Source organism: Scyliorhinus torazame, chromosome 14 (assembly GCF_047496885.1).
Source record: "Scyliorhinus torazame isolate Kashiwa2021f chromosome 14, sScyTor2.1, whole genome shotgun sequence".
NCBI lineage: Eukaryota > Metazoa > Chordata > Chondrichthyes > Carcharhiniformes > Scyliorhinidae > Scyliorhinus > Scyliorhinus torazame.
Window position 1 is genome coordinate 73,339,360 of NC_092720.1, and position 25,788 is coordinate 73,365,147.

At 46.0% G+C, this 25,788-nt stretch overlaps 1 protein-coding gene across 1 annotated transcript in view; it reads right to left on the reverse strand.

Annotated features, from left to right (window-relative positions):
• The window catches only part of LOC140389809 (ubiquitin carboxyl-terminal hydrolase 13-like), a 194,329-nt gene that overhangs the window by 118,691 nt on the left and 49,850 nt on the right, over window positions 1-25,788 (reverse strand). The window contains exons 4-8 of the mRNA XM_072474348.1: window positions 15,551-15,672; window positions 12,657-12,799; window positions 10,309-10,493; window positions 3,118-3,212; window positions 663-850 (exon numbers count right to left, since the gene is read on the reverse strand). Of these exons, the coding sequence (XP_072330449.1) occupies window positions 663-850; window positions 3,118-3,212; window positions 10,309-10,493; window positions 12,657-12,799; window positions 15,551-15,672 (733 nt within the window). The remainder of the gene's footprint in view (window positions 1-662; window positions 851-3,117; window positions 3,213-10,308; window positions 10,494-12,656; window positions 12,800-15,550; window positions 15,673-25,788) is intronic.

Consider the following 25,788-nt stretch of genomic DNA (forward strand, 5'->3'; position numbering starts at 1 on the left):
TGGCTGTAAAAAAAAACCTGTCAATTCCCCACAATTTTTATCTTTTAGTTTGAAGAGTAGAGTTGAGTAAAATACTTTGAAAGAAGAACTTGAAGGAATAATAGGCTCAGGTTTTGTGGTCAGCATTGAAGGAATGGCATTACAATTCACCTCGTTAACAAGAGTTTTCACGGACTTTTGAGAGGGGACTGGCTATGATCCAGCATCTGCTCCAGTACGGTGCCCTCTGCAGGACATTTGTGCCGTGAGTAAGCAGCTCAAGAAGAAGCAAGGCTCTTCAACCAATCTCAATGAAGAATCCTCACTGAGACATGGGTGTGATTCAGCGACCGCGTTGCACCTGGCGTGGATCGGGGCCCTCCAGGTGAATAACCGAGAGGGCAAAACCGTGTCTGCGATTCACCGGACCCGCTCCCGATGGGGAGTTCTGGAACTCGCCCAAATATGGCGAGAATATCATTAACCCTCATTTGCATTCGCTTCAATTTCATTAACGAGATTGAAGGCGAATGCAGCGGCCTCCCGGGAATTACCCGACTCCACAGCGGGGAGCAACAGAGCAACAGTTACTATCTTATGGTAAACAAACTACAGAAAATCAAAAATATGTCTCTCTAAACAGCATTATCTTACACAGAACACAAACGTCTATTTAAACCCACCTTCTCTGAAAGTCAGGGATGCTGAAGATTATCTGCATTACCGAGCTGAGGTAGCAGCTGTTTCCAAGATTCTTGATGCCAGTGTATCCAGAGCCATATATTGGCTTCAACTTCATACCAGATTCTTGGACCATTTCCCATTCACTGATTCGTGGCTTGATATCATCGACAGGATTAACATTTTCTGACTATCAAACAGATGTAATAAATAATCTCCTGATAACACACTTTGACAAATCTTTATGCAATCCACTAACATTAATCAGCAGATATTATACAGCTGCATTTTTTACAATGAATGATTACTACCTTGCCTATCCTCTGAAGCTGTCTTAAAAAGCAGCTCCTTCTACTCCAAAATTCCAATCAACCCACTCTGCCTATACTGATCGGTGCTTTCACCAGCAAGCATAAAAGAAGAAAATGGTCGGTGCTAACAAGAACAATATGATTGCTACCAATCTTACACCCTCCTCCTAACTTAACAAAGCAGTTTTATAATCTACTTAAATATACATTCACTATATGCAAGTTTAAACTGTGCCAGCATGCTGCACTTGTCTGCAAATCGGTTCAAATAGAGATGTTTTTGTCAATGAGCAACAAATCTAGTCAGGGGTTCCCTCCAACAGAACCATAGAATTCCTACAGTGCAGAGGAGGCTATTCGGTCCATCAAGTCGGCACTAACCCTCTGAAAGAGCACCTTACCTAGGCTCACGCACCCACCCTAATCCCCGTATCCCCACCTAACCTGCACATTGTTAGACTGTGGGAGGAAACCGGAGCACCTGGAGGAAACCCACACAGACAAGGGCAGATACCAGTGCCAAGGTCACGTTGACTGTAATCAGGTTGCAAGATGAAAAGGCACAGCTGCAGCAGGGGGGATTGGCATTGACAAACTTGCTTCATTATGATTGGGTGACGAATGTGGACTAGGTGCGGCGGTGGTGGGAAAGAGAAGGGATAGAGTGGATTAGGATGGAGGAGGAATCTTGTAAGGGGTCGGGTTTGGGGGCTATGGTGACAGCAGCATTGCCAATGGCTCTGAGTAGGTATTCAGGGAGCTCGGTGGTGCAGTCCACGGTGAAGATATGGAATCAGTTGAGGCGGCATTTTAGGGTGGAAGGGATGTCGGTGCTAACGCCGCTGTGCGAGAATCATAGGTTTGAGCCGAGAGAAGTGGGGCTGGTCAAGGTGAGGGATCTGTATTTGGAGGATGGGTTCTCCAGTCTGAAGGAGCTAAGGGAGAGGGTAGAGTTGCCGAGGAGGACTGAGTTCAGGTATCTGCAGGTTAGGGACTTTGCACGAAAGGTTGCCGGGATACACCCTGGAGCGACTGCTGCTTCCGGATGTGGAGGGGTCGGAAGAATTGGGGATATGTATAAGTGGCTGGGGGAGCAGGGAGGCGAGCGGGTGGTGAAGATCAAGGAGAAATGGGAGGCAGAGTTGGGAATGAAGATCAATTGGGGAGTGCGGAGTGAGGCACTGCGAAGGGTAAACGGGACCTCCTCTTGTGCAAGGAGGAGCCTGATACAGTTTAAGGTGGTGCACAGGGTGCATATGACTCGAGCGAGAATGAGTGGGTTCTTTCAGGGGGTAGCAGATGAGTGTGAGCGTTGTGGGCGGGGGCCAGCGAATCATGCGCACATGTTGGGGTTGAGAAAAATTGGGAAGATTCTGGGCGGGAGTCTTAGCCAGGATAGTGGAGGAGGAGGTGGACCATGACACTTTGGTGTGATATTTGGTGTTTCAGAGAAACCGGAGCTCATGGAGAGGAGGAAGGCCGATGTCGTGGCCTTCGCCTCTCTGATTGCACGGCGGCGGATTTTGCTGGAGAGGCGGTCAGCATCGCCATCAGGGGTAGCGGCTTGGTTGGGTGACCTGTACAACTTCCTGCGGTTAGAGAAGATAAAGTATGAGATGAGGGGCTCAACAGTGGGGTTTGAGAAAAGGTGGGGGATGTTTGTGACCGTGTTTGAGGAGCTGTTCTTCGCAGGGGGATGGGGGTGAAAATGGGAAAAATCTATACAGCCTGTATAGTTGATTGTTGGGAAGTATGTTTCCCAGGGTGTTTATTTGCTGTAACCTGTTTTGATGCATGTTTGTAATAAAGTACATTTTTTAAAAAAAAAGAAAAGACACAGCTGTTTGGGGACAATCACACATTTTTGTCATCTCAACCTTTCTTTTGATTCCCTCCAAGGAGGTGGGAAGTTACATCTCCTGATCATTTCAACATTCACCAAAAAGTGACTTTCATTCAGTGCAATTTTCGTGTTCAGTATGTTTATCCCAACATATAAGACCTGGCTTATCTGATTTTATTTCACTGACCCAGTTTCTATTCATGGTCAGAAATAAGATGGTGACTGGTCCATTATTTTGACTCTGATCAGAACCATCTAATTTTGTCTCCTTATCAGGAGTGTGTGGCAATATGTTCCACATACCTTATGCATTTTCAACATGTTGATACCAAAGTGCATCAAGTGTTCTGCAATATTTGCATCCAGTACAGCTTCCTCTTCATCAAATGAGTACACATCTGCATTGTTAACAAAAATAAAAACATGTTACAGGATGAGATTTTCTTTGAAATTACACTTGTGCAGGTAAAAAAAAAAACTAAATGTGCGCTAAAAGGAGGAAAATAGCACCTAAAATTCTGGCGACAAGGATGGGGTGAGTTCACAAATATCAGCAACACACAGCAGCAGGGACCATGGCTGACCAAACCCGCCAGCTCTCAGTGGCCTGCCTGCTGGGATGGCAGAGATTTCAGACAGATTCTGTGGTGCACCACACAGTCACACTCCCGCCAGGCTGTTCAGAGCAGACTAGGCCACTGTCACTAATCACTTGGAAGTGGAACCCAAGACTAAAATCGCGATATAATAGGAGAAGTACTAGCACGGTAGCGGGCGCGACTTCCGGGTTCTTCTCGACAGCCGATCCCGCGAGACCGCAGCCAGTATCTAACGTCAATTAGGGCCAGGAATGATCCCCCATGGGCTTCATGGCAGAAATGGCCATCCTGCCAGTTGATTCGCCTGGACTGCGCCCAGCAGCTCCTCGCTAACAAGGGGAAGCAGCACATAAACTACACCCTCTGAACACAGTCCATTCAGCACACAGCCATGCCACACTGGAGACCTGCTCGACCTAGCCAGGCCGCTGGATGCCATGGAGGGAAGACGGGACATCCTGTTCCCCCGAGGGGGTCGATGGATCAGCCACAGGACCGCCAATGCCACCTGGGAGGCAGTGGCAGCAGCCGTCAGTTCGGGCAGCATGACCAGGAGAACCTCAGTACAGTGCAGAAAGAAGACCAACGACCTCCATCGGGCTGCACGGGTATGTTGACACCGGCATCGTTCCTGCCTGCCAGCCTCCTGATCTCCCCAGCCCCTCTTTTCTGCAAACAGGTTGATGTTCGGAACCTCACATCACCCCATATCGTGCCTCTGCCCCAGCGACCAACAGCACAACCTAGCCATGCCCAGCAGCGGTGCTCACACATGTCACCTGCCATAGAGCTCCCCCCTTCCAACAATGCAATAGGTGCACAGCTCACAATGCCCTTTCTTTGTCCCGCAGGAGACATTGGCACATATTAGCCAGGAAAGGGCCCAGAGGGCGGCGGGGTGCTGGACATCAGAGTCCTTTGAAGAAGGGGCCCGGAGATCGCGGGGTTGACTGAGGATAGAGCAGTTACCGACAGCGAGCTTGGTCAGCACCACAGAGATGAGGATCCACTGCCACCTCATCCAGGTGACCTGGCTCCAGTGAGTTGTGCATGTCAGCCAAAATGATCCTTCCCTCTCACTGATCACATGACCATCCTCTCACAGGATCTCCACCTGACAGGGCTGGTTCATCCGGGGTCATCACCGCTGCTCCACCCCCCCCCCCCCCCACCCCCCCCCCCCCAACGTAGCATTGTTACAGCTGCAGGAAAAACATTTGGAGGTTCTTCATCGTTGGATTTATATTAAATGGAAAAAAAGTTTAGCCATGAAGAAACTCTTTAGGAGTGCAAAATTGGAATCGTTTGTGCCCCTGTTACTGTTGAACTTTGAAATTGGACAATATGGCTGTGCTCATGAGATACATCAGAATGGTCGAAGCATATGAGTGGGTTCAAAAACCACTCAGTTCCAATACTGAAAGAATGGACATGTTTTTCCAGAACTAATATGGCAAGACTCAGAATAAGACAATTCTTGAGCACAAGATGGCAATTTTGTTAATGGAGCTTGGCCTGGAAGTGTACACTATGCTAACAAACCTCTTTCTCCCAACAAGTTAAAATATGTACTATTCAAAATAGTCAGCACCAACCTGGGGAAAATCTTTAGGGGGAGTTTTCAAAACAAATGACAAAGTGTCACTTTCAGCACAAAGACCGGTGCAAATCCCCCTGGCCCCGGGGGCACGATCCGGAACACAATTTTTATGCACTTTTGAGAAACAATTTTCCCATATGAAAAGTGCAAAACATCAGATTATCCCGACGCAGGGGCGGGGGCAGGATAAGAATCCACCCTCAGACTGGCAGGAGACAGTGCAGCAAGATACCAAACCCCACCTGGGAGATGGTGGCAGCTCTGGTCAGTGCCAGAACCCTCCACAGAGGACAGGGGTGAATGCCATAAGAAGGGAAACGACTGACTCCGTTCTACCAGAGCAAGTGCTGCCTGTATCCTCTCTGCAATCAATCTTGCCATCACCTCGGAATTTCACCTGGACCCCACATGCTGCCACCTAACAGGGCCGAAGCACCCGACCTTCCGCACACTCCCCGGTGTAGTATCCTGTAAGCCTGGTGACCACCAAGTAGATCAACAAATAAACAGTTTATTAAGGTTAAGTAACTGTTTACAGAGAGTGAGATAAAGGCTTACCGTACTCCACAACTCCAGACTCCAAATTGGCACAGAAAACCCTTGCACAACCCCAAGATTCACACGCTCCAGCCCGCTTGGCCAAGGGATCACATAACCCTCAGAGAACTCACCCCTTAAAGGGGCGCGTAACCATATTGCTTTCCCTTTAAGTTCCTGATTAACACATTTTAATAACAATGGAATTGATGTGTTAAGTGATTTGGTTCAATGGTGACTGCAACTGGATGCAGTGAAACTAGAAACAGGCTTCCGACACAGGAGATGGTCCAACACTGTTTTATTGAACCTGCTGGTTGCTGCACATAATCTGCTGTGGGTTGATACTCTATTAGTCTAACTGATAACCTCCTACTGGCTTGACCAGACTAGCTCTCTACCACATGGAGATGGTGCTCACTGGCTTGTGCACTCTTAACTATCTCAGTAGCTGTGCCCTGTGAGAGAGAGAGAGAGAGAGAGAGCGTCTTAGTGCCCGGTGGGCTTTATAGTGGTGGTGATTGGTTGTTCTGTGTCGTGTGTGTTCATTGGTTATCCTGTGTGTCAATCACTGCCTGTCTACATCTCATTATATACATGAGTGGATATTATGACAGGAATTATTTACAATATTATCCAACAAATGGAACTTAACAATACTTTATAAGGTAAGTCGGTCTGGGGACTTCCTGATCCTTTGGGAGCATCGTAATTCACGAGCGGGTGCTCCGGAGGAGAAGTAAATTTGATTTGAAGCTCAATTGGTTGACTCTTGACTTGTAACGGTGTTTCAGTACAGATAACCTCTCTAGTTCCCACTGGAACATCACTTAGCTCTTCCTCAGGATAGTTTGCTGCAGCATTATTTTCATCCGTAGCAATATCACTGACAGGCATTCTGGGGTTGGACTTGCCCCACTGGCTCCGTGTGCGATTCTCTTCTCAAATGGTCCAGGTGTTTCTTCACCCTTTTACCTTGCACAGCTATTTCATATTACACTGGACCTGTTCTGGCCACGACCATTCCAGAGATCCAATGTGGACCAGCACCAAAATTCTTTACTTATAAAACGTCATCCACCTCAAATATTCTCTCAGGTTTTGTTGAGTTGGGATGCCTCTTCTGTATGTTCTATTTTTCTTCCACCCTCTCTGCCAAATCCGAAAATACCAGATGCAACCTTATTCTAATACGTCTGCTCATGAATAACTCGGCAGGCATAATACCTGTGGTGACATGAGGTGTTGTTCTATAGGCGATTAGGAAACAGGCCAGTTTGATTTGTAGAGAGGCTGATGACTGTTTCTTCATGGCAGCTTTGAATGTTTGGACGGCTCGCTCAGCCAGTCCACGTAAAGCAATGTGGTAGGGAGCAGTTCGAAGATGTTCACCGTTGTTAGTTCACAAGAAATGCTGGATCTCTTTGCGAGTGAATTCAGGCCCAAAATCCGAGACTAGCACCTTGGGAAATCTGTGGGTGGCGAATGTCTGCCACAGTTTCTCTACCATTGCTGATGAGGTCGTGGATGTCATTTTGTATATGTCCAACCATTTGGAGTGCACATCTATTATGAGCAGGAACATGGTGCCCATGAATGGGCCCGCAAAATCGATTTGTAGATGCACCAGTGGTCGACCTGGCCACTCGTAAGGGTGCATTAGGGCCGCAGATGACAATTTTTGTTTGCATTTCATAGAAACATAGAATCCCTACAGTGTGGAAGGAAGCCATTTGGTCCATCGAGTCCATAACGTCCCTCTGAAAGAGCACACTGCCTAGGCCCACACCCCCACCCTATCCCCGTAACCCCATCTAACCTTTTGGACACTCAGGATAATTTAGCATTGCCAATCCACCTAACATGCACATCTTTGGACTGTGGGAGGAAACCGGAGCACCCATGGGAACCCACGCAGACAGGGGGAGGAAGTGCAAACTCTGCACACATAGTCAGATTAGAACCCAGGTTCTTGGCGCTGTGAGGTAGCAGTGCTAACCACTGTGCCACCGTCATATTGTTTGACCAGATTCTCGATGTCAGTATCCATCCCAGGCAACCACACATAGCTGTTTGCTAGTATCTTCATCTTTGTCATCCCAGGATGGGCACAGTGTAAATCTTATAATAAGAATTTTGTAGCGAGAGTGGGAAAAATTACCCTTGCTCCCCATAATAATATGCCGACTTCACAACTTAACTCACCTTTTGTTATCTGAAGGGGTCTTAATTGCTCAGACCTGTTGTAATAATGTCAGCCGTGGAGGGCCGCATGCTTAACTGTGGATATTGCCGTCTCCCTGGACGCATCAAAGGCCGTCAATAGAGTCGAATGGAAGTACCTCCTCAAGTTACTGCAACGGGTTGGGCTAGGAGCAGGATTCACCGCCTGGGTGAGACTCCTGTACAACACTCGCAAGGCAAGCGTTCGAACCAACACCATAAGCTCTGAATACTTCCAGCTACAGAGAGGAACAAGGCAGGGGTGCTCGCTGTCCCCATTCTTGTTCGCGCGAGCGAACGAACCCCTAGCGATAACACTGCTGTACGCGAATAGCTGGAAAGGCATCCGGAGAGGAGACAGAGAGCATAGTTTCACTCTATGCGGATGACTTGCTCCTTTATGTCTCAAAGCCACAGGAGGGACTGAAGGCAATACTGCAGATCCTCAAAGAATTTGGAACCTTTTCGGGCTACAAACGTAACCTGGGCGAAAGTGAGTCATTCCCAGTGAACCCAATTGGAAGAGGGGCAGAGCTGGAGGGGCTCCAGTTTAAAACGGCCCAGAATAGATTTCATTACCTGGGGATCCAAATAGCCAGAGACTGGACACAGATCCACAAGTGGAACCTGACCAGTCTGGTGGAGGAAGTAAAAAAGGACCTACAGAGGTGGGGCTCACTCCCACTCTCCCTGGCGGGGAGAGTGCAGACAATCAAGATGAACGTGCTGCTGAGGTTCCTCTTCCTGTTTAGATCCATACCAATCTTCATCCCCAAGGTCTTTTTCCAAAATGTAGCCGGTCTAATCATGGCGTTTGTGTGGGGGGGTAAGAACCCAAGAATTCCCAAACCGACATTGCAAAGAAGGAAAATCAAAGGTGGCTTGGCTTTACCGAACCTACAATACTACCACTGGGCAGCAACAGCACAAAGAGTGAGGGGATGGGTACACAAACCCGACACAGAGTGGGTACAGATGGAGGAAGCCTCCTGTAAAGGAACGACCCTCCGGGCCCTGGCTACAGCAGCATTCCCATCCCCTTCAACAAGGTACACAATGAGCCCAGTGGTCATGCTGAGAACATGGGCCTAACTGAGACAACACTTCGGGCTAACTAAGATGTCCCCCATGGCCCCCATCTGCAGCAATCACAAATTCCCCCCAGTCATGCTAGACACCACCGTCATAAGAGGGAGACGTGACGGGGCACACTGACTGTCAGGGACCTTTACGGAGGGCACAGACTGGCGACACTGGACGAACTGACAAAGAAGTGGAGACTACCGAAAGGACAGGAAATGAGGCACCTGCAAATAAAACACTTCCTACGCAAGGAGACAGTAGGGTACCCGGGACCCCAGAAACCACACTATTCGAGGACCTGATAGGCACAAGCAGCAAAGGGGGGCTATATGGGAAAATATACGGACAGTTATTGGACAGAGCTTGAATACCACCGGACGAGACCAGACGGAAATGGGAGGATGAACCGGGGACAGAGGCGGGTTGGGGATTCTGGAGCGAAGCATTGAGCAGGGCCAATGCCACCTCCTCCTGCGCAAGGCTCAGCCTAATGCAGTTCAAAGTGGTGCACACTGCACACCTGACCAGAACCCGAATGAGCAGGTTCTTCCCGAAGGTGGAGGACAAATGTGAGCGGTGCCAGAAGGGCCCGGCCAACCACATCCACGTGTTTTGGGCCTGTCCCAAACTTGCTGGGTTCTGGATAGCCTTTGCTGAGGCAAGGTTGTGGGGGGCGAGGATGAAGCTATGCACAATAGTGTCAATATTCAGGTTATCGGAGCAACCAGAACTACACATGGGGAAGGGGGCTAATGCCCTTGCTTTCGCTTCCCTAATCACACGCTGGAGAATCCTGCTCGGCTGGTGATCAGCAGCACCACCCACAGCTGCAGACTGGCTCGCGGACCTTTCAGAATTTCTCCACCTGGAGAAGATTAAGTATGCCACCCGAGGGTCGGAGGAAGGCTTCCTAAATACATGGGGGCAGTTCGTCGGCCTGTTTCAAAACCTGTTCATGGCCAACAATGGGGAGCAAGATAGGAAAACGGGAAAGAGAGGGAGAAAAAGAGGAAAGACAAGGGGAAAACAAAGATGGAGGGGGAACCAAAGCAATGCGCAACCCGGTGGGAGGCAGGGGGCTTGGAGGAGAAGGAAGAAAGGCTGGGAAGTCACAAAAAGGGAATGCCATTGGAGGGGAGGGTGGGGGCGGGCAAACCCCTCTCCCCGATCACAAACAAACACAGCTGAAGTTGATGGGGGGGGGGGGGGGGGGGGAGGGGGTAGGGAAAGGGGGAGGACACAAGGGTGGGGGAGGGGGTCAGAAGGGACCACAGGCAATTTCAATTTTGCATTCAGCAAGAAGAAGAATGCAAAGTACAACTTGCATTTTCTCGATTTACATATCAGAGAGCTCAAAAGGACCCACTTCACAATCAGTGCCGGAAGAGGAGGTCATAATTCAATAGACTAGGTCATCAAATGACATCTGATTATTTAAGAGGAATAACTAACCTGCGCCATCTGGAGTAATGGTTCCAAGTTTCACAGCCAAAGGATAACGTGTCTCACGATAATGTTCCAGAGCATGCCCATTTCCACCACTGCCATCAAAGAACCATTTTCCACACAATATGGAGCCATCTGTCAGGTTTAGCCAAAGGTTTTCTCTCAGGTCACACCAGGCACATCTCCAGCCACTGTAAGGAATTGTGTGAGAGGACGAGATGATAAAACACTGTCTTAAGTTATACCAATGTTTCTTGCTTTCAAAATCAACTCAAATAATTACAAAAATATCCTCGAAATATATTCAATAATCTGACTGCTCTATTTTTGCAAAACCTAAGTCCATCAATCATTTTTGGAATAATCTGATGAAAATTTATCCAATACAAAGTTATGAATACCATAACAATATTACTCATTAGTGATAGCATGATGACAAAGTTATACCCTAAATTCCCAGTTCCAGGACAATGTATCTAGCTCCAAAGATGCATTGGGAATCCCACCCCCCGCCGGATTACACCCAGGAAGGATTGTACAGCAATTGCTTCGGAAGTTTAAACTTCCAATGGGCAACTGTGCTGCACTTGGAACCATCCAAAAATGCAATTTATTTCTCAAACTTCAGATGGTCCTGACAGTGTTACAGCAATAGTTACCCAGAAACAGTTAGAAGAATTTGCTTCTGGTTAACTGTAGCACTGGCGCATCCTGACCCCCTCATGGAACTCCACCATCCCCTCCCAATACCTCCCCAACTACCCCTGACACCCCCTCCAGGCCCAGGCCCAATTTGCAACTGCTGAATTCCCCCACCACCTGCCACCAGGCCTAGCTCCTGACTCCCCACCACCAGCCCGACTCCATCCCACCAGATCTGACTCCCGACTCCCACCTACATCCACAGTACCCACTCTCGACCACCATCCCCCCTTGCCCGACCCAGCCAATCCCACCCCATGCGACCCCTACCCACTTATCCTCCCTCACTTGTCAAAGGCCTTTAAACTTGGTTGGACCTTCAAACTTACCTGTTTAAGGCAGCTAGTGCTGTAAAAGTGGGGATGTGGCTTTCTTATCTGTGTCTGAACTGTCCACAATAGCAGACTCCATGCGTGTCCCAGCCCGAGTTGGAAGTTGGATGAGATAGGATCGCTGGATTTTCAGGTACCTAACTTCGAGCGAATTGGCAGCCTGACTCAATTGCCACACCATCGAAAGTTATATCCCATTATTCCCTTTCCCAAGCATAAAATGTATCAATAACTTCACATATATCAACCCCTACCTCAGTAACAGTTCAGCAGTGAAAGTGCAGAACTATCAAGTCTCAAGGAAAAATCTACTGATGAAATGGTAGGCTGACAGTATCACAACTCAACTCATCAATGTTGTGCACTGTTATAGTTAGCCAGTGATGGGATGTAATAGCGTTATTTGGCAGACAATAGTCTAGCATCAGAAATTCAAGGCTCAAGCTGCAGAGACTTGAACACTAAACTTAGCTTGTGCAGCACTGTCAAGTCATGCCTTCATTTGGAAGAGATATTAAACAGAGGCCCTTTGTGCCCTCTCAGGTGGATGTAAAAGAACCTTTGATATTTTTTGAATATGAAAAAGGGAGTTCTCCTGGTCAACCTTTATTCCTCAACTAACTTCATTAAAATAGTTGATCTAATCTTATCCCACTACGATTTATTGAAACTTGTGGTGCTAAAATTGTCTATTGCATTTTACTTAATTGGCTATGAAGCACTTTGGGACATTCTTTGGTCATAAAGCCACTATATCGGCAGGGTGGCACAGTGGTTAGCACTGCTGCCTCGCAATGCCAGGAACCCAGGTTTCATTCTGACCCTTGTGTGACTGCCTGTGTGGAGTTTATGTTATCCCTGCGTCTGCGTGGGTTCCCTCCGGGTGCTCCGAAGTTTCCTCCCACTGACCAAAGATGTGGTTAAATGGATTGGCCATGTGAAATCTCCCCTTAGTGTCCACAGTTAACTGGGGTTACAGGGATACGGTGGGTCAGTGTACCCAGGTGAGGTGTTCTTTCGAAGGGTTGGTGCAGACTCAATGGGCCAAGTGGCCTCCTTCTACACTGTAGGGATTCTATGGATCTATATCAATGCAAGTTCTTATTTCAGGCAATTCAGTTATAAAACAATGTGAGGAAATCTCTACTGAAACAGCAGGAAGTTTCAGCAATTTTAAATGGCATCTTATTTTACTCCATCATTTCACTAGAAGTTCCTTATGAATATATATGATTTTATAAGTGAACAATATTCAAAACAAATAAAAATGAAGACTGACTGAGTCACAGCTATGCATTCGGTGTAGGGAAGGTTGTTGACCTGGGTGGGATTCGGACTCCATTGTCCAGTTGTTGAAGATTGTTTTCATGCTTTGAATCCTTGAGTTCTTCTTCCCAAGAATCAGAGTCCTGTCTTCTATATGGAGACCTTGCAGCAAGAGCAGCATCACAGGCTATTGTCACCTGGTGGGATGGGAACGAGGAAGCGAGTCAGTTAAAATAATGACTCAATAAAGTTTCTCAAATTAAGACAGCAGCTTTTTGTGAGCAACTTAAATCAAAAGTATATTTGGAATTCTACTGAAGACTGATCTGCAAGATAATATATCAAGGTATCTTTACAAAATACAGTTTCTTTTTAACAATGCACCCAAATACAAAACACCACGATAACAATGCTGAGCCATCATGTTCACATCGTACTGTAGTGTTCAGCATCTTTTGATATTCAATTGACTTTTAGTTCATTTTAAATATGGCAGCTTTCACAGATACTGATACTAGTTAAAATTATACCAAATCTACAGAATGGTCTCACATCGGTGCTGCTTAAGCTGAGCTATGTGGTGTGCGTAAAATAGTTTTAGCTTTCCTTTGGAGCAAATTAAAATGAAAATAAAATTAAAATCACAATTAAAATCACAGCTCCCACTTTGCGGGAGTACCGTTAACCTTTTCAGAATCACAGAATTGATCCTGAAAGAGTTATTGGGGGAATTAGCTACTGATTATTCGAATTACCAAAAAGTTCTTACAACGGAGCTCAGACCATCTTAGCTTTGGTCTGCCCATTATCATCATTATACAGTAACATTTGTTAGAAAGGGCGTATGTGGTAACATGGTCCCTTTAAGGGACCTTTCCACATGGCCCACGTGACCGTCTTGGGGTCTATCCCGTGGGAGCACATGAATCCTGACCAATGGGGGAAAAACTGCGGGGCCCTGGAAGCAGGGTCCCGGGCAGAGTGGAGCCTGGAACCAGAGAGTGAAGACCTGTTTAGTGACTCTGAGCCTGTGTATAGTTTACCTTTCACTTGCTACCAATAAACTCTTGTTCAGTTATACTGGAAGTCTCCCTGGTATTGCCTCGAGCTACCACAGCCTATAGGTGGACAAGATTGCATTCCGCTTTTATGCTCTATAAAGTCAAAACGTCTGCTGATACTCAGGGCGGGATTTTCCAGCCCTGCCTGGCAGGACCCAACATGAACCAGCCCAAAGTCCATAAATGTTTGGCAGGACCAGAAGACCCAGGTGGCAGGTAGGGCTGGAAATTCCAGGTCTCAGTTGCTAACATATTGGCACCCCAGTATGAGCCATCAATTCCCCATAACATTGGAAGGAAAGGGAAGAAAAATGTTCATTGGTTCCAAACAAGGCCTTATTTCATTGAGCATTTAGGTTTTGAACACATTCCTTTACTGTTTCCTGTTTCTTGCTGCGAGGGACAGATTGTTATAAATAGCAACAAATAACTTAAGACCATATGATCCATGAATTATGAGAAACTTGACACTATGGGAGACTTTCTGAGCCAGCAAGATCATCCATGTTAAATTCCAAAATCGGAGAACAGACTGTCTCTGCAGCATAATCGGTGTTTCTGAGCATGATTGGCCAGTATATTTTCGTGCAGTGAACTCCAAAGAGCATGTTGATGTAGTACGATAATTGTTTTATTTTCTATACTCAGGCGACGTTTCCAATGCCAATGTGGTAATGTGTCAGAAAATATGGCAATGGCGGGTTTGACAATGGATGATGTTAATTGAATCTTTATGCTCACAACTAACATCACACAATGGTGGGCTGCAAATTGCCTCAATTCTATAACTACACAGTAATATCAATGATGCATCTAGGCTCTTGTGAAGTTGAAGCCCAATGGTTTTTCTCCCTGCAAACTGAATAAGCATGAGAATAAGCACCTTAGATTGAGGTTACTGTAACTTTTGAAAAGACTTAAATTCAAAGTTTATTAAAAATATTTTTAGGGGCTCTGGCAGCTATCAGCATCCAAATAGGTGAGCTATCAACAGCTTTCTAGCCACCCTTCCTACTGTGGCATTGCCTTTTTCAGGGTAGCAAGGTGACATCCATCTCATCTGCCAGGCTAAAGATAACCACCCATCCAGGAGGAAAAAATAGTGCAGTGCACAGCAGGCCGCCAAAATCTTCACCACTTTGGTTGCCAAACATTGTAAACTGATCCCTCGCCACCTCCTTCCGTGACCTGTCCAGGCACTGGAAGCATAATTTGAGCACGACTGTTCTCTCCACAACTTGCCATATGCACATGTGTACGCGATTCCATCGTTCCCGTTGGTAGTCATCAGGTTGTCATCAGCAATGGGGACGTTTTGTCCCCTACAATCTATCAACCTCCTTTGTTCCTTTGCACTGAACAAGTCATCAATGTTGGAATGACAAAAAAACTAAAGCATCCCAAGCACTTTCCAATGCTTTGCATCAACATGCAGGATGTGCAGTTGGCTATCATAGTCTTATTGTAACATTCCACAGCGCATGCCCCATTTTTCGAATGTATGGTCTTACTTTCATTTCAAAGCTAAGCTGTATAATTTCTGATTTAACTATTTGCTCTGAATTAGTTACATACTTCCAGAATAAAGGGATCTCACACATGCTGACAGCGATGTAAAATTACTTCACATTCTACACTTCTTGATTAAAACCATATTCAGAATGTAAACAGAAACTTGGCTAACTTTGACCTGTGTATTAAAAACTGTTTCCTTAAATTATACACCACATTTTTTGCTGATTTTTCTATCTCCTTTAGAATAGGATTAGCATGCTCAGGCTAAAAGGGTTGTACTTCTTCCTTCAACCTTCTCTCCCCACCCCAAATTCAAAGGATCCTGAGCATGTCAGAGATGGACAATACATGTTGCTGAACACACTCACTCACCAGCGCTGGCAATTCTTCTATGTTTGGCAAAGGAATTTCATAGTGGTCAGGAAATATAACAAGTTTAGCTTCATCTTCGCACTCATAATCTTCATTGTTGATGTTTTCATTCTTCTCCAGTTCTGAGAGAGGAAAAAAAAAGGAATAAAATTTAGAAGAAACAGATCACTGCTGAAGTTGTTTACCCAAAGGTTACTTTATTCAAACACAAATGTTTGAGCGGAGGGTTCCTGCTCCCTCCACGCTTCAAGCAACATATACAAGCTGCAATAGGAACTGAAAGCTGCAATGTATACATGTGATTTAAATGTCAATCAGAAGCTGTTGCAATATTCAGTTATGGTTTTTATTTAAGTTTTAAATTAAAAGTCACTTCAGTAAAAAATAACAATGCAGGAATAAAATAAGATAAGTTATCACATCAGCTTCTATGACCGAATGTATGTCATCTCTGACTGGCATCACAGCTGCTCGAGAGATGGAATAAAAGTTGAATGAAATAAACACTCATAACGCTGTAATTTCAATGTACATGATCATTAAAGATTGGCTACAGGTTTGTCTTTTTATGTACCTTTGGTGGCAAATCATATCAAAAGATAGTACCAGAAACCATGGCTCCTACCACTCGGATTTTAATTTGTAATCAAAAATCTTCACCGGTTCAATCTGTGCAATTCTTCCCTATTTTTAAATGGCAACAAATCCACAGGTGGAGTGAAAATTAGCATTTATTTCTGTCTGCAATGACTCACAAATATTAAGATTCAACATCTGCTGACCTATAATTAGGCACATGGTTTACAGAGTTAGTGTTTTTATGCCATTTTGGCAAATTATGATACACCTCAACTCAATACTGCCCCAGTCATGACTGTGGTCCTTAATTACTTCAAGATATAATGAAAACTGGAACTCCTGATAGAGGTCTACAAAATGAGAGGCATAGACAGAGTGGATAATCAGAGGCTTTTTCCCAGGGTAGAGGGGTCAAATACTAGGGGGCATATAAGGTGCGAGGGGTAAGGTTTAGAGGAGATGTACGAGGCAAGTTTTGTTCCTGTGCTGTACTTTTCTTTGTTCTTTATTCTTTTGTTCTTTTCATGTATCCTTTCCTTCTCATAGAATTTACAGTGCAGAAGGAGGCCATTCGGCCCATCAAGTCTGCACCAGTTCTTGGAAAGAGCACCCTACCTAAACCCACAGCTCCACCCTATCCTCATTACCCAGTAACCCCACCCACCAATAAGGGGAATTTTGAACACTAAGCTCAATTTAGCATGGCCAATCCACCTAACCAGCATATCTTTGGACTGTGGGAGGAAACCGGAGCACCCGGAGGAAACCCACACACACACGGGGAGAACGTGCAGACTCCGCATAGACAGTGACCCAGCGGGGAATTGAACCTGGACCCTGGAGCTGTGAAGCAATTTTGTTAACCACAATGTTACCGTGCTGCCCCCACAATGAAACTTGAAAAGTGAGTAACAGAGGACTGAATGGGAGACTGGATTAGCACACTACTTCAACATTCGGCCCCTTGGATCAGAACCAGTCCAAGTTAAGGAAGGGTTTGGCAATGAGATGAGTCAACTGACCCGATTCTACTCCTGATTCACACAGTAGAAAACTGACATATAATTGCCAACCTACCAGCACTATCATGCTCCTATAGGGCAGCTCATTGAGAAGGCAGGAAATGCAGTGGACATGGTACTATTCAAAGGCAAGATACATTCATCAATACTGGTTTGTGAAAACCAATTTCCTGAGGTAGCAGAAATCATGGCTTCATTCAGGACCTAGCTTTGTTCCAAGGACGTTACTGCCCTGCAGGAAGAATCTAAATGGTTTCACCAGGACTGATGAGGTAAGGCTCTCTTTCACAACATTCCTATTCTTTGCATTGTCCTGCACCACCGTACTTTGGGCACAGGACCATCAATCCTTCTCACTGTACTTCCAGTGTCCCTAATCAAATCACAAAGGGACAGTTTGGTGAACTTTCTTCTGCCTGACTTAACAATTACATTTCTTTTCAGCCACACTTGCTGAAGCATCTTCGCATCATATGCCATGATGGTTCGGACCTCCTCAAAACCCTTCAATAATCCCGTTCCCGCCAGATGGAAACTTGTAAATTGGCCTTCGACCATCGAGACCAAAACTATTTTGGTCATGATTATTCCTGCAGTCAATTTGTAACAAATCTAAATCTATACCAGGCATGGCCCTTTTATTATTGTGCCAGCACTGGATTTTGTTTACAGCACAATGCTCATTCGACTAAACAGCTGCCGTCTATTGTCAGACTCAGCCAACAAATACACTTTTTACTGTCATACGATGACGTACATATGTTTGAGTGGATGGTAATTAAGCCGAATTAGCCTGCTGATGATGCACTGGAATCATGAGCCATCCCTTCTTCATTTCAAATGGAAGATCCTTTGCAACCCAGCCCCTCAATTTGAAATGGCAAGCAACAAACAGTTACTAAATGACAACATACTATTTTTATGAAAATGATGTGTTCATAAGAATGCTGGATCCATCAAAGGGAACATTACGATAGCAATCAAATATGAATTAGGAATCATCTGTGGAAATCTCCAAGGCTTAGAGATGACATGCCAGCCTGAGTTGAATATTTGTTTTTCTTTAAATATGTGTTACCAAATACGACACTTTTCCTACAAAATAATAACTTACATAAAAGTCTGAAGAACCATTGCAATAAACTTCTACTTTACACATTCTCCTATTCCAAAAACATGACCCAACTGAACTCTTATATTTTGATAACTGCTAATTTATGTCTGATGCAAACAACATGGATGAGATTTTGTGAAAGTTGAGGTTAGAACGCCTTCATTAAAAGTAAAAGTTTTCTACACAAACTTGTTCAATTTTTTAGAAAAGATATACTTCCATAAACTTACTGGAGCCTTGGAGGAACAGGCTTTTTTAGCGAAAGCTATTTGTTCCTCTATACACGTGGATATTTATTTCACACACTCTAAACCAAAATTATCAAACCTTTGTTTATGTAGAGACCTTCTGCCTGTCATAATTCAAACTAAATATTTCCTGTCCTATCTCTGGTATCATACTTCTGATTGGGGTATTCTGTGTCATAGAGTAATGTATGGGGGAGGGTGAAAGCCTTCCCCCACCCAGAGTACAAAAATCTGCACAACCTACTCTAAATATAACAAACAGGATCTTGGAATAAGTTTAGGGAAGCAGAAGTCTCTTCACCAGAATTCCTTTTATTTATAAAACCAACAGCCGAACAACCAGGTGCATTCAGCTTGCTGTCTACACTGGGAGTGCAGTGGACCTGACACTCCCTATTATATGCAGAGAAAGGGGTTCCCTGATTGGGCCACTAATCAGGGAACTCATATTCTAATTGGCGAATCTCAAAGGCCTGGCCTGAGTCATTACACCCATCCCCCCAAAGTCCTGGGATCTCCCGTGGTCCTCGTGGCTCACGGGTCTCCTGCTTTGTTTCTGTGCCGGTCCGGATCCTCCACGGTGGCCTCCGACGTATGGGGGTATAATGGCTAGGCGCCGGTCTTTTCCGATGAGAGTGCCTGAGGGGCGGTTCGCCCCCTTCCTCCGGCCACAGGGGGACAGCCGCGCCGTCATCCATGGTGTCCATATCCGAGTGTTATGTCCTCACCAGTGGTGCCGGATGGGCGTGAATAGTTTTTCGGGGAGGACTCTACACAGTCCTCTGTTTGTTGGTCTGAGTCAGCTCTGGGGGAGGAAACAAATCTGAGGCCCGCACCTGTTCCAGGTGCTTTTTTACTACTCCCACACGTATCTCATATGGCACAGGTCCTGTCCTGGCCTTCACCGTTCCTGCTTCCCACATGGGACCATTGGCATAATTTCTGACCCCAATATCTTTTCACCCGCGTTGAACTGCCTTTCTCGGCGAGTGTTGTCGAGGCCCCTGCATTGGGCCTCTCGGTATCGTTCAACTCTTCCGCCTAAATTTGGGAATAGTAGACTCAGCCTGGTTTGTAGTCGTCTGCCCATGAGAAACTCTGTTGGTGCTATTCCGTTGGGGCGTGTGATGTTGCCCTATAGTCGAATAGCCAGTGCGACACTTTAGTCTCTACTGATGCTGCTGACTGTTTTTTCAACCCGACTTTTAGGGTCTGGACGGCTCTCTCCGCCAACCCATTTGATGCCGGATGGTATGGTGCTGTCCTTATGTGCCGAATGCCATGTGACTTCATGAATTTTGTGAACTCTTGGCTGGGGAAAGCTGATCCATTATCTGAAACTAACACCTCCAGGATACCATGTGTTGCAAAGAGGTGCAAAGCTTTTTGATGGTTGCTGTTGTGTTTGCAGAGTTCATTTTGTAGACATCCAGCCATTTGGAATGGGCGTCTACTATCACAAAAAACATTGAACCCATAAACGGGCCTGCAAAATCAACATGAAGTCACGACCATGGTCTACCCGGCCATTCCCATGGGTGCAGCGGGGCTGCCGGTGGCACCTTCTGCCAATATTGCCATTCTTGACACCGACCTACCAATGCCGCTAAGTCTGTGTCCAGGCCCGGCCACCAGACATAGCTCCTGGCCAGCATCTTCATTTTTCAGACTCCGGGGTGCCCATGATGTAATTCAGCCAGTATGGCTCGACGGCCTTGACTTGGAACTATTATGGAGCTTCGCATAGCAGTATTCCGTCTTCCACAGTAATCTGCTCTCTTCTGCTCCAGAAGGGGTGGAATTCCACCTGGACCAGTCTTTTCATCTCCCCCGTTAGCACCATTTGTTTTATTTTTGCTAAAACCGGGTCCCTTTGTGTCTACAAACAAATGTTTTGTGCACCCACTGGAAGGGTGCCCAGGAAATGTAGTGTCATCACTTTTTCTTCTATTCTGGGTACCAATGGCGGGGTGTCCAGTAATGGCAGCCTGCTTAATGCATCGGCGTTTGCCACCCAGGTTCCCGGGTTTCTGGCCAATGCTCCAGTTGATAGTTGATATTGGTACGCTGGCAGTAGTAGGGCCCAGCGTTGGATCCGGGCCGAAGCTATTGGTGGCACCGCTTTAACTTCTTTCAGCAACCTTAGCAACAGCTTGCGGTCTGTGATTATTGTGAATTTCCGGCCATACAGGTACTGGTGAAATAAAACTTGGTGCCAGAACTGCCCCAACGCCATATGGAGACTCATCGTAAGTCAGCACCAACTCTTTCCTGGGGTCATAGTGTGCCAAGACATTTTCTGAGGAAATCTGTTGTTTACTCTTCTTGAAAGCACTGACTTGGTGGGCGGACCATTCCCAGGCTTGCCCATTTTTTAGTAATTGGTGTAGGGGTCCAGGATGGAAGCCCTGGTCTGTATGAACTTTCCGCAGTATGTCACCAGTCCTAAAAAAGATCTCAACTCCTGGATTGTGGTGGGGGTTGGGGCATCTTTAATCGCCCTCACCCGATCCTCCATAAGGGTGTAGCCCTGACTCATCCTCATACCCCAGATAAGTTACTTGAGGTGCTAGAAAAACACATTTCTCCCTCTTTAGGCACACGCCTACTGCTGAAAACCTCTTAAGGTTTCCCTCCAGGTTTTGCAAGTGTTCTGCCCTTGTTTTTCCTGTAATGAGTACACCGTCTAGGTAAATGGCGACCTGTGGTAACCTTGTAATATATTCTCATTGTCCTCTGGAATATCGCACAGCTGACGATACCCCGAAGGTAATCTTGTATACTGAAAAAGGCCCTTCAGGGTGTTTATCGTTGAGAATTTTGGCGAATCTTCACCCAGCTTCAGCTGTAGATATGCATGGCTCATATCCAGCTTTGAGAATAAGAGTCCTCCAGCCAGATTTGCAACAAATCCTCAATCGGGGAATTGGGTATTTGTCCAGTTGTGAGTAGCGATTAATCGTTTGTTTGAAATCGCCACAAAGGCGCCCGAGCTGTCCGGCTTAAGGATAGGCACCACGGGTGCCACCCATTCTGCAAACAGACCAGTTTTATTATTCCTTCCCACTCCATTCTTTTGATTTCCGCATCAACTTTCTGCCTTAACGCGAAGGGTGCCGGTCATGCCTTATAGAATTTTGGGACTGCCTCTGGATCCATGTGTTATGTCGCCTTTATTGTTCCAAGCCCTTCTCAGAAAACCTCTTGGTATCTGCTGGAAAACGTTTACCTAATCCAGCCAATTTCGTCCCAATAAGCTTCGTCCCGCATCTTTCACTACCATTAAAGGCAGCCGAACCAGTTGCTCTCCATAAGCCACATGTGTTGTGCCCAACACTCTCAGTGGTTCCCCTGTGTATGTCCTCAGTTTTGGCGAGGTCCTGGTTAGGGATGAAGATTGGAGTCCAGTACGAATTTTATTAAATACTCTTTCCTTTATCACTGATATGGCTGCTCCTGTGTCGACTTCCATTAATGTGGGACATCCATTCAACCTTATGGTTAATTTAATGGGTTTTGATTTATCCATCGCTACACAATTTAGTCGTTCCTCGTCGAAGGTAGGTGGGACTTCTAGTGTGTGGATTCTCCTGTACCCCGGCCTATGTATCCTTCTCCAAGATGTTGGTTTTGGGCCTCTATTTCTTCTCTCTGACTCCGATCTCTGGCAACAACTACAATATCATGCCGTGTGAAAAGCTGCAGGGTCTGCCATCTGTCTGGTCCTAATTTACCCTTGCTTGGAAGCGGTTCTGCGAGTGGGCCTGGGTTCCTTAGTATCCGAGTCGTTCCTGAGGGTGGCTGTGGGGTTGCCTATCCCCCAGCGGTAGTCCCTTAACACAGTTTCACTGGTGTGGGTGTCTACCTCCATCGAGTACCCTGTAACTCATGCGCTCCGTTTGCTGCTTTTTCTAAGGACAAAGCCAGCTGTAATGCTGGTTTGCAATCAAACGCGGCCTCTGCTGGCAGACAATTTTGTATTGCTGAATATTTATTCCGCACATCAACCAGTCTCGGAGCATCTTATTGAGCGTCAGGCCAAATTCGCAAGCCCCGGCTAATTGCCTTAATCTTGTTAAAAAGTTAGTGACTGACTCCCCAGTGACTCGGAATGCTGAGTAAAACCGGTACCTTCACAAGATCAGAGGTGGCTCAGGGTCATAGTACTCTTTTACTAAGTCCGCCAATTCCTGGAAAGTTTTCGTGTCCGGTGCCTCCGGAAAAGTGAGACTGCGCATAATGGCAAAAACTGTTGGCTCACACACGGTCAGCAAAATGACCCGTTGCTTTTCATCCGGAACTATGTCATTTGCTCTAAAGAAGTACTTCATCCACTCTACATATTGGGCCCAGTCTTCCAGGGTCAAAAGAATCCAACTTCCCAAATAAAGGCATTTTGCCTGTCAGTGGCTTACCCTGAAGATGTGGCGGCTGCTAATGAGCAGGTTCCATCGGGTCGTTCCGTTTTCCTCGTCGCCACTGTAATAAGTCCACGGAGGCAGAAGTCCCGTCACCAGAATTCCTTTTATTTACAAAACCAACAGCCGAACTACCAGGTGCATTCAACTTGCTGTCTACACTGGGAGTGTAGAGGATCTGACACTCCTTGTTATATACATAGAAAGGGGTTTCTTTATTGGGCCACTAATCAGGGAACTCGTATTCTAATTGGCCAATCTCAAAGGCCTGGCCAAGTCATTACAGATCCCACTTCACCTCTTTGGCTGGAACAGTTCATCTTCAAAAAAGCCAAATCATATCTGGCTATGTTCTTGAAAATTTGAAATTGTATACTATTACAGAGTACATTTTGAGTACAGAGTGATCTTGTAAGCTTTTCTCCCACATAATTGTTTCTCTGATGTCTGTTAAGGGTTCTGAGCAGGTGCGGGCTTTGGCGGGTTTTTTCAGTCTGCAAGATGGTGACTTGTAAGCCAGACGTGCTTTTACTAGTGCTCCTGTTTTCATAGTTATTACTGTTACTATTTACTGTTCTGCTGAGCTACTGTTATTGTCAAACTTTGTTATTCATTTATATAAAGAAGTTCCTTCTTTTAAGCAAAGCATTCGACTATCTGCTTCGTGGTCTCAAGTTATCACATATACAAACTGCAAGATGAATCTAAGCGCTACAGCCAAGCACGAGAGCATGTCCTTGCATATACAGATACGGTGCCCATCTACTTAGAGACAAGAAGCTGCAGCTGAAGTTCCATGCTTCCAACAGGTACAAGGGATAAGGCTTGAATTCTTATTAGTTCTTACATTCACGAAGGTCAGGTGCCACTGCTGAGGCCAATATTCAATGTCGATCCCTAAAGGCCCTGAAGGAGCTAGTGGTGAGCCATTTACCTGAGCCAAGGAAATCTATATGGTGTGGGTGCCCATAAAGTGCTGTTAGGAAGGGGATTTCTGTACTTGCAAAGGGTCAGATTGGACTCATAATGTATTTTTCTCTCTCAGTTCTGCTGCCTGACCTGTTCAGTTTTTCCAGCACCTTCTATTTTTAGGTCAGATTTTCAGCACCACAGCCTTTTGCTTTTAGCTTGCCACACCATCAACATCCTGCGGGCTGTCATTGACCAGAAACTGAGCTTGACCAGCCATACAAATACTGTGACTACACAAGCAAGTCAAACGCTAGGGATTCTGTAGTGACTAACTCACCTCTGATTCCCGAATGCCTGCCCATATGCAGGAGCATACCAGGAGCATGATCAAATACTCCCCACTTGCCTGGATGAGTGAGGCTCCAACAACACTCAAGAAGCTCAATACCATCCAGGACAAAACAACGCACTTGATCAGCACCTCACCCACTTCCTTAAAACATTTACCCATTCTCCATGGTCACAGAGAGGAAGCAGTGTGTAAATTATACAAGGTGCATTGCAGCAACTTGCCAAGGTTCCTTCAACAGTACCTTCCACACCCACAATCTCCACCATCCAGAAGGGCAACGGCAGAAGAGCAAGCGCTATTCCTTCGCTGCCACTGTGCCAAAATCCTGGAACTCCCTTTCTAATAGCACTGTGTGATTACCTACATCAGATGGGCTACAGTAGAGCAAGAAGGCGGCTTACCCCCAATACTGGTCCCAGTGGCACTTAACGGTTTATTGCCCTCCAACTTGAGAAAGACCCACTTATCACGACTCGCTGCTTCCTGTTATGACCTCAACCTCCAGATTACTCAGTACTACAATGGATTTTTCCTCGTCACTTTCTAGGAAGAGCCAATTCAGGTCCGGCTGGTCTTCGTGGGGATGTCTGCTGCAATGCCTTCTGCATCGGCCATGACTGGCCTTACTTTGTGAAGAACTAAGAGGTTCATAACTTTAATCAGTCTGTACCTGGGGGCCTGGTGGTTGGTATCTCTGTGAAAGAAAGGAACTTACAGCTGAGTATATAAACTTCTGAAGGATGTATTTCTACTGCTTCTAACTAAAAGGTTGAAGATTGTTGCATGAAAAACAATGAGTGGTTCAAATGGAGGATCATCTCTTTTTTTCTAGGATCCCTATAAGTATGCCAACATCACCATTCAATAAGTATGTACTTTTATTGATGCCAAAAGGAATAACGCCAACATGATTTTTACATTGAGTCCACTGCTGCCACCATCTTCTGATATGTGTTGTTCTACCTTGGACTCTAGGCATGGGTCTTTGTCAATAGACAGACTGTAGACATACACTGGTATTTGCCTGTCTAATATTTGTTTATTAGTACTCCATCTAAACAGGTTACAGAGAAGGCATGTTGTTCCTAGGCATAATTCCAACCTCGCCTATAACACTTGACTGACTGATGTCAGCAGTACATCATTTTTAGATCTAACTATCTGTTAACGCTTTATACTACAAAAATTTCAAAACCTGACTTCCGGTGGCAGCTATGAGGGAGTAAGTAGCACATTTGGTGGCTTTCGATCCGGTCGGACTTTTGGACCTTTCCCCCCGACTTTTTTGTACTTTTGAGCGCTGGATCTGAAGGCATAGGCACTCAGGCACTGACTCCAGACACAGGTGTATGGAATTAAGGAGCAGAAAGAATCGCAAACAGTTGAAGAAGTGGGCAAACGAGGGCAGTGTGGAAGCTGCTGCTGAGGACAATATGGCCGATGTCCGGACCCCGGTGCAGACAGCCCAGCCAACAACGGAGCATTTGCTGAAGGTCATCCAGGAAGGCTTCACCGCGCTGAAACGGGACAGTTTAGACCCGATTCAGAAATCAATCGAGCGCCTGGAGCACAGGCTGGATGCCCAGGATCGGA